The sequence below is a fragment of the Triturus cristatus genome, chromosome 2_1, assembly GCF_964204655.1.
Source record: "Triturus cristatus chromosome 2_1, aTriCri1.1, whole genome shotgun sequence".
NCBI lineage: Eukaryota > Metazoa > Chordata > Amphibia > Caudata > Salamandridae > Triturus > Triturus cristatus.
The window spans coordinates 327,249,129-327,262,487 of record NC_140581.1 but is presented as its reverse complement, the minus strand read 5'-3'; the positions used below and the strand labels follow the sequence as shown (position 1 = coordinate 327,262,487).

General features: G+C 41.4%; 1 protein-coding gene across 2 annotated transcripts in view; it reads left to right on the top strand.

Moving 5' to 3' along the window:
- HCN1 (hyperpolarization activated cyclic nucleotide gated potassium channel 1) overlaps positions 1-13,359 on the top strand; it is an 893,359-nt gene that overhangs the window by 667,983 nt on the left and 212,017 nt on the right. For both annotated transcript variants that reach the window (XM_085631226.1, XM_085631227.1), the window contains exon 5: positions 8,128-8,274. In XM_085631226.1, coding sequence (XP_085487352.1) covers positions 8,128-8,274 — 147 coding nt within the window. The remainder of the gene's footprint in view (positions 1-8,127; positions 8,275-13,359) is intronic.

The window sequence follows — 13,359 nt, the reverse complement described above, 5'->3', positions numbered from 1 at the left end:
GCCTATTCATGGCGGATCTGACAGAGGACATGTTGACCTTGGACGCACATGTATTTGCGTCTTCATAACTGGAACTGGAGGGAACATACATGTACTTGTGATATGCACATAGAACCGTTGGGGTCCAAGATAGGGGACATAACTGACCAGAAAAATCCATATTTCCACAGCTTAAACAATTAACAGCGCTCAACGGCCAACCTCAAATTATCGACTCAGCGAAATCATTGGGATTAAGACGTGACAGGAATCTAAGCATGCAGAAACATATCTGTGCTGCAACAAAAGGAGCAAAGATACAGATGAACATTATGAGAAAATTAAAACCCTTCCTTCCCGCAAATGACTTCAAATTGGCAGTACAAGCACTAGTATCCCCAGACTAGACCACAGGAGTGCAACTCTCTATGGACTGACCAGATCTACAATGGCGCCTCTAAGAGCCTCACTCAATTCAGCGGCCAGGCTCATCATGGGTTCTAAAAGAAACTGCAACATTTCCCCCGACCTTAAAGCTCGTAACTGGCTACCATTCGAAGCAAGAATTCAACTAAAAAACGCTTGCATGACTCACAAAGCCCTTCATCACAATACCACAAGTTATCTGGCCCAGAAACTGGAGCTCTTGTGTGGTAACAGATTCTCCAGAAGTTCCAGCAATCTTCTTCTGAAACCAAAACGATTTGCCAAAAAGAAAACATACAAACTGGCCCTCTCTGGAATCGCTCCAGGGATCTGGAATGCACTGCCCCCCGAAACCAGACTGAATCCCTCTACTGCCTCTTTCAAGAAAGAAGTAAAGCCTCTACTCATGAGTTAACTCACATGAACAATGTATCTAAGCCTCATAAGGGATGTTTGTGTAGCAGGACATAATTATGGCATACAATGTTCTTTTGTTCATCTTTCTTCCCTTGTAAAGCGCTCTGATACCCGCAAGGGTCATGTTTGCGCTGTGTAAAACCTTCAAAATAGAATGAAATAAATAAAATATAAGTCATCCCTAGGGTAGGCCTTCAGCAGCCCTGAGGGTAGGGTGCAGTATATTTTAAAAAGGCCTGCCTCTCCCACAGGTATCACATTGGAGTTACCTAATTAACGTTTAATAAGCTGTAATATCCAAAAGCGAGCAGGTACCTAGTTCATGTTTGATGGCTTTGGAAATGTAATGAAAAATCCTCTCTCATGATAAAGTCAGATTTAAACTTACAATTTGGAAAATGACACCTTTAGAAAGTTGGGAGGGTGGAGCTGGACTAGCCCTACTTACACTTGAATAGGATGTGTCCTGTCTCCATACAAAGGGTTGCATACCCCCTGTAATTAGCCTGGAGCAAGTACACATATGGGGACTTCAAAGGGAATTTCTTGAAGCTTCTACCACCTTCTTTCAAAAGAAGGACACAAGGTATAAATATTGGACCACAGACATCCCCTCCTCCGTATGCACTGCTAGGCCTGTGGAGACTCTGCCAGGAAGAAGGGCTGCTGTGCTGATGAAGGAAATCCCACTCTGCTGGACTGCTGCTCTGAAGGACTGCTATCCTGTTGTGCTGGCCTGCTGCCCTCTTACCTTGGTGAGAAGGACTGGACCTGCATCTGTTGAACCGATGATTCCAAAGTAACTCCAAGGGTTAGTTGGTTAGCCTCAGGGACAGAAGGCTCCAAATCTATGTCCCAGCATCTGGACTCTGTCATTTGTGAGTCTACCCTTCTAAGTGGTCAGTCCAGTCCTGGGCCCTAGGAACTGGGCCCAAGGTGGTCAGCCAGTCTCTGTGGATTCAGCAGAACCAAAGCATCTCCTCTGCTGTGTGGCGCAACCCTACACAGAAACGATGCATCGCTGATGCTGTGTGGCTCAGAATTGTCACAAAGACCTGCATTGCATCAAAGCCCATCACCTCATTTCAACTGCAGCTGCATGAGGCATTCTCGAAGCAGGCCCTGGCATCCCTCATCAACAGCAGCCTGACGATGACAAAAGACTCTGTATCGCAGCTCACAGCTCCATGGAACCGACCCATTGCCCCGATTGCGCAACACATCTCTTCGATGCCGGACTTTGCATCGTAAGCTCTCATTGACGGGATCCTCAATGATGATGCAGGACCTGGCATCTCAGCCTTGCTGGATCTCAGAACCAGTGCATCCCCTCAGCTGCAAAACGCATCCTCAACGCGGATCCTCACAACCTCCGCAAACCAGGATTTTAGGTACTTTTTTCAGAGGGCCTAACTGGGTCCCTATAGCCGGCCCATTCTCCATCGTGGTTGGCCTGAACTTGTGACTTTGTCCCGGTGCGACCAGATATCCACAGTTGCCATTTTATGCCTTTTGGCACTATTGTTACTAAAAGCATTGAACCTGCATATCTCTGGTTCTACTGATTGGATTTTTGTTGGTTTGGTCTTGTTTTATTTATTAAAAACTGCCCTGTTTTTATAGACTGGAGGGGTTCCTTTTGTGGTGTGTTTTCCCTATATTACTATTTGAAGAGTTGCACAAATACTTCATGTGAGAAAGTGCCCTCTTTCTGCATGGTTGCCCCCATGTTTTGCTGAATTGCTGATGTAATTTGTCTGAGTGTGCTCTGGGCTCCTGCTAAACCCAAAGAAATTATTTAAAATTGCACTAACTAACAAAAACGATTTTACTTACCTGTTTGAGGAAATGTCCCAGAGTAAAATCCAGGTATACTACTCTGAGTAAGAAAAGTAATCTCAAAAGCAATTTACCTGTAATTTTACTGAAAAACCCATTCAAGTCTATGTACTGTATTTACAAAGTATTGCATTTCTCTGAAACCATACTGTAAGACAAAACAAAGTGCATATACTGTTACAAATCCAAACTGTATTACAACTGTATATTTAATGCAAAATACTTATCACTTACCTGTGCCAGGCTTGCTTGGTTCTAGAAAATAAAATAACTCAAAGAATATTTTTATACAAAAACAATTGGTCTGAAATTCAGTCTTTTAGTGTGTGAATTCATTTGCTGACTGAGTGTGTACAACAAATGCTTAACACTGTCCTTTGATACGTCCTTACTGCTCGACCACACTACCACAAATAGAGAGTGAGGTGCTATCTAACTTTACCTCTGCCTACCTTTGGGGTTCCACTGGACTCTGTGTACACTATACCTCACTTTGGTATAGTATATACAGAGCCAGCTTCCTACATTGGTGGATCAGCGGTGAGATGTAAAACTTTCATCTGTTGGACTACATGGTTACCACTTGATCACATATCAGAACTCTTAAATTGCCTTTAGAATTCAGATTTTTCAAATTGGCATTTTGTTTTCAAAATTACTAAAAGTCTTGCTAGAGCCTTGGTTAAGTCCCTGTAGAAATGTAGAAAAATAAAAAGTCACTGTAGCTAGGGGTGGAGGGGTCAGACGTTTTTTTTTTAACAATGTGGCAGACTCATGTTCTGAGCTACAAGTACACAGCAAGCTCCAGAGACCTCTCTGCAACTGTGCTGCTGACCTGATGCACTGGCCCTGCCTGAACCTGCAGCTGGACTTGCCTGGGCCATGCTGACTTCTGCTGGAGTGAGTTCCTGACCCCTCAAGAAATGCCTTTCCAGGTCCTGAAACCTGGGCTGACATCCATTGAACACCTCCTGAGAAGAAAAGGAGAAATCCTGAAGTTTGGGGATTTTTGAAACCACGAATAGGCCCGTTTGTGCCGAGATCTTGCCGCTCACAATGACCGCCAATGCAAGATGTGTACTTTGTGCTACAGCATTCAATAGCCCGCCATGACCATCAAAATGAAGTTCTAGTGAAGAACTTCCACAGCGTCCAGCCTGCTCTTCACGCTACTGCGACAACCATCTGCAAGTTCTATGTGTTTCTTGCGGCCTCATCCACTGTAACTAGACTCTTCATGCCAGACTTTGAAAAGGTAACTTTTTAGCAGGACTAACCTGTCCTCTGTATATGGCCCAAATTCAATCACACTCAAGCTGAACTGGTGACTTTGCCCCAGTGTAGTGCGGCCAGATAACTGGGAATGACGCTTCTGCTTTGGGCACTACGCTTAACTAATTCTTTCAAACTGCGTTTCTACTTTTGTCGGTGTAGTCTTATTTAAGTTATCAAATTTTACACTATTTTTCTAAATTGGTGTGGGATTTTCCTTGTGTTTTCACTTTGTTTCTGTTTGTATGCTGCATAAATTATTTACACATTGCCTCTAAATTCGCCTGACTGCTTTTGTGGCAAGCTGCCAGAGGATTAATCACAGGTCAATTTAGTGACTTTTGTTGTCCACCCTGATGGGGATTGTGGTTGCTTCTTTCGAAGGGTATTCATATTCACCCCATTCATGTAAAAACCTATTTTCAAACAAATGCCTGGGGCTAGGAATCTGTTTTAATACACAATACTGAATGTACTTCAAAAATAAACTGACCGAGGAAATGTCACCCCTGAGATGCATACATGAATAACTATATATAAAGCAACTTTCAGTTTAGGCTTCTGGTTTCTTAAGGACATTTAAAACATTTTTAGTTGCGTCATTTAATTAAAACTTTCGCTTCAATTCTCTTTTCTCTGTTCTGTTTCTGTCGTTTTATTGCATGTATTTTATTTCTAAATCATACTTTTTGCAACCTTACAAACATCTCGCTTTCCTTGAAAGAGACACATCAAAGGCCGGGATAATTCTTTCAGACTGGTTGCGCACTTTCACTTAAACAGCATAATTCTGCCATTAGGTCAGGATGAGATCATTGGCGCAGCGGAAGTTCTTTGCAGATAAGCCTTATCTTCCCAGTGCAGTTGCCCTGCCTGCAGAAGGTTGTGCGGCCATGATGCGGTTGTGTGTTCTAGACAAAGTCAAATGGTTTACCTTGACTTGTTATTGCTCTTATTTTTTAAAAATATCCTGAACATTTTATTCTCATCATTTTCAAATAACATTGCAAACTTCGCAGGTGCAGAAAAATGCTTAGCTTTCATGACTTTTTTCAGCTCTATTTGCAGGAGGCTGCTGTCATTTGTCTTGCCAGAAGTCATTTATTAAAAGTCCCGTGTGATTCACCTGCTCACTATGTATAGATTTGTTTTAGATGCTCTCTGCATGTCCCAGTCACCTTGGAGCTATTGCAAAGAAGCTTTTAATGTCATTACTTTAAAAACAAAAAGGTTGTTTTGTTATTTAAGATGAAATCCTAACTGGAGACTGGTTCAAGAAAATAATGTCTCTTGGCACTGCATCTTAGGGCACATTTACTATTATTTTACGCAACGTTCCGCAGCCAGGGAACTTGCTATACTGTATTGCCTGAAAGGGAGAAAGCAGAAATGCTCCATATTTACAAAGTTATGGAGCATTTCTGCTCTCTCTGTGTGCTGGTACACTGTGTGCTGCCTAGCACTTGCGTAGACACCCTTGCACCAGAGTGCAAGAGTGCCTGCGTTATGGGTAGGATTATTTTTGTGTCGGAATGTGTACCTTCACGCACAAAAACAACCCAAAGAGGAAATAACGAGGGGAAAAAATGATTTTTCTGCTTGTTACACCATTATCTGAGTGGCGTACAGATTTGACACTAACCCAGGTTTACAAACGTGTGTAAATCTAGAATTGCTTCAAATCCATGGGTAGATGCACATGAATGCCCATGCTTTAGACATGGACACCTCCAAGTTCAAAATCTAACATAACGTAGCTCAAGGAGCTCTGTTCTGTTTTTTTTGTGTACAAATCCATGCAAGGTGGCGCAATGCACCTTTTGAGTGGCTTTGCAAGGCTGAATTGAGGTATTGCACTGTTTACGTCACCTTGTGTGACATAAGGACAATGCAACTCCTTATTAAATCTGTGAGCAAAAAAATAACTAAAAAAATATGCAAAATGCAATAATGCAAACATTCGCGAACATTGTAAATCTTTTAAACTTTGCAAAGTCTAGACCATGTGCCTCATGGGCACAGTTCAGCCCGAAACTGTCAACACAGGTCTTCCCTGGACTGGAAACAAGCATCCTGGGACCGGTTTTGGAGTAGCACCCCTCATCAGCCAGGTTAGCTTGAATCCAGTGGCAAAGTGAGAAAGGCATACCCTGCCAACCCAGGGCGAACAAAGGAAACACAAGGAGATGATGGATGGAGCACTGAAACTTATTAGACACTCACCCCCAGTCACAGATGTGCGAAAAAAGTTTATATTGCATGTCTCCGTTCAAGCTAATGGCCATTTTGTGTGCCACTTGCATCTTCCAACCAACTGAAAGTTTAGTCTCAGAGACATGGGTTGAATCCATCATCATTCTTTAGCTCAGGTCACCAACCCAGTTCAGACTCAGGCATATGCAAATCAGTCTTGACCCAGTGACTCGTGGGTACAGTCCGGCCCGAAATGCCAAGCCAGGTCTTCCCTGGACTGTAAACAAGCATCCTGGGACTGGTTTCGGGGTAACACCCCTCATCAGCCAGGCCAGCTTGAATCCAGTGGCAAAGGGACCCACGTCTGGACATACCCTGCAAACCCAGGGCAAACAAAGCAAACACAACGAGGTGATGGACAGAGAGCCAAAACTTTTCAGACGCTCATCCCCAGTCACAGATCTGAACTGGGACCGTCATATTTTCATGCACCTTGCTGTCAGAGTACTGAGGCAGAGTAGTCTGAGGCTTTCTCGGGGATGTGCCGTGAGCTACAATCTCGCCACTCAGCAATGCTACAAACAATACTTAAAAAATCACTGCACAGGCAGTGCTTTTGCTCATTACATGCGCCACTTAATCTTACACATACATGTCCAAATATGTATAAAAATGGCAGGCACAAATGCCTACATGCTTTATATGGTTACACAGCAGGTGCACCCTAAAAAAAGATCAGGGAACCCCTCAACTGTATTCTGCACTCCTGTACTCGGTGCACCACTAACCGCCTGTGCACCAGAAGGTCCCGAACTATATAAAAAAAATCCACCCTTATGTGCTGCACACAAAATGCAACAAATACAATACACAGACCCACTGGCTTTGTCAGGGGTTTACCACAATGCTTAAAATACATCACTATCAATAAAAAAAACATTTCTGGATCATACTGCCTTTCAGCGACATTTGACAGTATGAACTCCGCATTACTGTTACTGTTACTGTGACCATTAATGATCTCACAATATTTATAACAATGAATAAGTGAACTTCACACCGTATTTAAAAAGTACAACACGTTTACAATGAGATCATAGTGTGCTTATAGTTGTCTCTTTCATAATGTCATGTTACTAGCGAGATCTTTTACATATTTTGTGACATCATCTGGTACATCAAAGGTGAGATAAGCATTGCATTTGGGGAATGAGTTATGAATTTCATGGCAGGTGTACATGCTACAGTCGGTAAAACTAACCATAAATGGTTTTATTTCTGGGATTTGATTACCATAACTGCCTTAAAAGAGCTCATAACTGTTGTGTGAGTTATGGATTGCTGAGCTAACCATAACTGCCAAATGTCAGTAATTTTTCATATGTACAGGTATGAGTACATACCAGGTACCTGTGTACTATGGTCCAATTAAGGGCTTCTGGCAAAAACGCAAGGTGCTATAGGAGCATATTACACAACTGATGTGATCAGTATTTTATGTGTTTATCTCCAACCAATCTGAGGGTATATCATAGAAAATGCAATATTCCATTTTTGGTGGGAGGATTGTGGTCCACTCTACCCTTGTCTCCTCTGTGAATATATGCAGTATTGTTTTTTTCTTTGAGTCTCCACTAAAGTATATGCCTCTGTACACCTGCAAAAGTTGGAACACATTCTGAGCATAAGGACTATCACCCATTGTGATTTATAAATTAGGACCATGAAAGGGGGAAAAGTCCAGTTTTTATTTCTGTTATGCCAGGAACAATCACACTGCATATGAGTGCAATGAAGACATATATAGTGATGCTGCTTGTATATGATTGAAGAAATTAGATTTATTAAACTAAGCATGAACTCACCCAATTTATATGCTTGTTTTTTAATCCCTGCTTTGTCGGAGTTACATCATGTTCACAGTAATTGTTTGACTGTGCATTAGGATATATCACTGTCTTTCATTGATAATGGACTTCTAACATGTTCCTCTCTTTATAGTATAAACAAGTCGAACAGTACATGTCATTCCATAAGTTACCTTCAGACATGCGGCAGAAGATCCATGACTACTATGAGCACCGATACCAAGGCAAGATCTTCGACGAGGATAATATTCTCAGCGAGCTCAATGACCCACTGAGGGAGGTAAGACGAGTGCTATGAATTATGAGATTTGTGCGTGATCAGCAAGTTATTTTTATGTCATGAACATATTCTTCTGCTAAAGGTTAGGATCAGGTCTCATGCAGCTCTCATATGCAAAGATTGTAACTCCACCTCAGTGAGGAAATCAAAAACCTTCTGCTGTCGAGTCATGATGACTGGCTAGACTAGAAGATTATACTGCCTAAAATGTACTGCTTTTTTAAAGTCAGGCAATTCTAGTGTCATTGAGCCCTACTGCACCAAATAATCTTTAAATATGAAATATAGAGCTAATTAAGCTGCTATGGAATGCAAAATATTATCCTGTAATTCCATGCACAGACTCACTTACTCTCTCACTCACTCACAGTGTCTTATACAGATTTTACCATCTGTGTCTGTCTGTAGCTCTTTTCCTTGTATCTTTGTCATCGTTTTGTATCAGTCTTCTTTCCTTTCACTCAGTATTCTGTCTTCATGTGACAATTACTTTGTCAAATTTATTTTGGCATATTCCATTTTTATGATAAAATGTAGTGTCTTGTGAGTCACCAAGATGTGCCATGGTAGGCAATTTTTATTACAATTTTCACGCTTTAATATTCACATTTGAATGTGCCTACAACAGTTTTATTGAAGAATTCACACAAGCAGTGGAGAGGTTTCATACACAGGTTCACGCATTTAAAGTATAGAAATATACTTCGGTTTCTTCCCCAAAGACTGTCTGTTTTTTTTAAGTGAATATGAGGGAAAATGTCTTCAGTTCATGCTGGCACCCTTGTATAATGCAACTAGTCCTGAATGTGGTACGGGTCTGGAGGATGGGGAGCCCAATACATTTCTCTGTGGTTTAGGCACTAGATAAGACTGTCATGACAAGCATTTGCAATCCAATAGGTCTGACTGGCATCGCAATGAGGGCCTTAGTTGTTGAGTGGGTTAATGTGTGACTCAATTGGTTACACTGTATTGAAACTTAAATTGTGATTGTTTTCTCCCTCTTACCTCTCAAGCAGCTAAAAAGACCATTTGGTTGAGTAGGGATGTTTAAGTTGGTCCGACTCCTCTCAGCATCCACATTCTATTCACACTCATGGTTTCTACTATAAATACAATTCAAGGAGAATTCTGTAGCTGAATACATCATTAAGAAGCATTCAATAATCAGGGAAAAGAATGAGCGGCACAATTATGATTCATGTACTTTTATGATGCAGCATGCTGCAGGGAGGTTTGTATCCAAGCTATGCGAAAAAAGTTTATATTGCATGTCTCCGTTCAAGCTAATGGCCATTTTGTGTGCCACTTGCATCTTCCAACCAACTGAAAGTTTAGTCTCAGAGACATGGAAACACTAGCTGGTGTCATTTGAATTCTTAAAAGTAAAACATGTGCTGGCAATGGCTTCTTTTATGGTACCTTTCTACGCCCGTTGAATGAGACGCCGGAATTTCTTTGTGGTGGGATCGGGACCGGCTGACAGGTAGGCGGCAGTCCTGCCTGCCAAAATACGATCCAACTGCCATGTAGGCAGTTGGAAACATGCCCTTTGCCCCTGAGGCTTGTGCAGCAACCCGAAAAGGGCCACAGCACAAGACCCAATAGCAAAAGGAATGTTTACAAACATCCCTACCCTGTGTGCCAGTTACCACATTGTGCCTGGCACACAGGACAGGGATGTTCGGGGGCCACCAGGGTTGCCCCCCGGGCTTTTTAGCTGAGGCCCAGGGGGACATGGGCCCTTCTAGGAGTCCCCAATGTCCCTTTCCGACAGCCTTTCTATGGCGGTCAGACTAACATTGAAAGGCTGTCAGAAAGGGACATCATAATTCCAACAGACGTGCCTTGATAGGCACCGCCACCATTCAGGGATGACTAGTCCGACAATCACCCCAAAGGGATCTCTTATGCTGTCGGAGGTGGCGGTGTTTCCCCCTGACTGCAGAGCTCTGATCGCTGACATTATAATCTGGCAGTCGGACTATGGCCCTGGATGTCGGGTGGTACACCACCGATAGCCTGTCGGTGTTGGTCTGCTCGACATTGTAATCGTGCCCTAGATCTGAGATTACTAAGGTTTAATAAAATCAAAAATAGATTGATATACATCAGTCTCAGCATCACAGTATAAAATACAGGACAAACAAAATGAGTCCAAAGAGATTTACCCTATATAACAAAAAACATACAACTAATTTAGTTATGATGATGCAAATAATAAGAGAAAAGAATTAAACATTAAATTGCATCAAATAATATTGAAAGGTACGCTTCAGCACAGTAACTCTCCTTACAATGCCTTAAAAGGGACAACCCAAAACCAAAAAGCATAAGTAAAATGAGAAATAGAATGGTGTCAGCTGTTAGAGTCATAAGTAGAAGAAACCTCAACTAAGGGTCAAGAAGCATGAAGCCACACAAAGCAGAAGTAGAGGTCTCCACCACATGAAGTCCTAAGATGTCTCTCTGACCCTCACTACATTACAGCATAAGACATTAGTTGCATTCAAGGTAAAACACGTGAACATCTCTTAGTAACTTTCCACGATTCCAGCACAAATTGGTTTCTGGCACCACCTTTCCCACATCGATAAGTTGCTACTCCATTCGTCCTTCGCCATTCTACTCCTCCTCAATGGGAACTCACCTCCTTGCTCTTTACCATGTTTCTCCTTGCCAAGATCCATCTACTCATGCCTTGCGATCCAACTAAAACACAAACTCTTCTATACCAAATAATGAAGCCTTGTCTACACCTGCAGTGGGAACAGAAATGTAAGCAAACACATTCTAGATTGAAAGTTAAATACAAATTAAATGTTAGACTTAAACGTAAGCTTGTGCGGAATCTATCCCTGATACTGCAAAAGTCCCTCAATGAAAGAATAAAATGCAAAAGATTACGAAAAGATGTCAGTTCAAAATACACCATCATGAATATAATTTCTTGTTACATGCATAAACATCTAAACACTAGTCTGCACATACATATCATACTGTAAACTTTACACTGAGACACATTTAGTTTTCTCTCGGAGTATTAATATATAAGTTTTGCAGAAAACTCTAGTGATCACATTTCTAGGCGCACAGTTTATATTTCCCATGAGTTTTCACATGGAGTACCCTAAATATACAATACTCCATATTCCATTAGTAACTTTAATCACACAGAATATATTTGAGTGCTGATGACACATGATTAGAATGCTCTTCTACAGTATCATAGGATGGAATCAAAAGTACGCTGCTCCAATCCCCCTCAGATGGTGTATCAAGCCATCACCTAATCTCTTAACCTCATCTTTTTATTTTATCAGATGAACCTATCTAATTACTTGTTCTGGCAATTGCATTTCGTCTGAATTCCTCCAAACATTTAATTTCATCACATTAATCACTCAGATTTTTCTCCAACGCTATATCTTCTCCTTTCCAGGATATTCCTTTCGTTGCCTTATATCTACTGTACATTTTCACTGTCAACATCACAACCACTGCACAAAGAGCAATGACCAACAGAGGCTTCAAGATGGAACAACTGATGGGGACATTATTTCCTTTGTTAAGTCTTGTGAGTCCCAATGTGAATAAGCAGATGGTACAAAGATCTTCGTATCAAAGGACATCTTTTCTGCCTCCTTATCTAAGATAGTATGGTTTTTAATCACTGACTCCAGCTCCTTTGATCGTATAACCCTACGTGGAAAACAGAGGTTCTTGGAAGCAACCATGGTCTGTGGATTCTCAAACCTTATAGTAGATTGCACCCTTTCCTCAGGGTCTGTTGAGGATATAGTAGAAGAAGTTTCCTCAGAGAATTTTATTTTTCTAGCTCTTCTTAGCTTTCTGTTAGCTTTTACTGATCTTTAATTTTTTGGGAGTTGTACCTATCAGTGGCTTTTCAACTGCCATTTCCTTTATCCTTTTGTTTTAAAAATTGGAAAAACTACTAATCATCCAATCCCATGGATTGTACTGAAGAAGAGTTATATTTGCCTTAAGATGCCTTTGGTGTTGCTTGGAGAGAAGAGTCCTTCTCCTAGAAGAAAAGCTCTTATGAAGATAGATCACCTCCAGCTTTGATTTAACTGTAATTGTTGGCAATTTTGATGTGGGACAACTCATTTGAAGTCCAATATCATTCTTTTAAATGGCATTAACTTGAACAATCTGCTTGTCCAACGCATATGTTGACTCCCTCAGATTTCTTTGGGAGACTGGGGGATCTTTCAGAATTACAATTTGAATGTCCTGAAAATGATCTGAGCTGTCAGTTGTTATTTTCAACAATTGCGTAATGGAGAACAGAACTCTCTCAAGACATTGAAGAGTACCAAAGAAGCAAACATAGTCACCGGGCGCTCACTGATGGATTAAACGATCATTCTGATGCCTCAGATAGATTAAGCCCTGGCAAAAGAATACAAAAAAGTTCCATTGATGCTCTCTTTATCTTTTAAAGGCGTATATATATTTCTGGGATACTTTTACTTGATGCAGAAGAGACAGCTTTAAACAGCGATTTCCCTGGTAGAGTATATTCTACTATTCAGGAGGCATCTTTGGGGTAATCCTACTGTTACATTTCCTGGCTTTTCTCATGCAGTCACGCAGGTGGATCTAAACCCAGAGTGCCTTGTATGGGATGCTATTTAACAATTGGGCCTATATTGATATCGAGAAAGAGCAAGAAAGTATCTTGAGTGTCTCTGCAGTGTTCTTACCATATAAGGAATTATGAAAATTACTTTCAGGATCCTACAAAGGTTCTTCACCAGATCTCATTAAATACATTGGGATCTTTGTATTAGAAAAAGATAACAGCACTTAACAGTTGAATCTGCTTTCCCCAGTCTTCTCCCATTCAAGAGTTTTGAAGCCAGTACTAACCAAGCTCACTCTGCTCAGACTCTTTCCCACTGGCCACGTATGAACAATCCTTCACTGTAGTTACTAGCAGGAGAAAATTAATTAGGTTCCAACTTACTATCTGCAGAATGTTGGTATGGGGTGGAGGAGTGTGCAGAGTGATACATGCTGCACCGAGACCTAGCCCGCCTCCCTCCTCACCACTCTGAC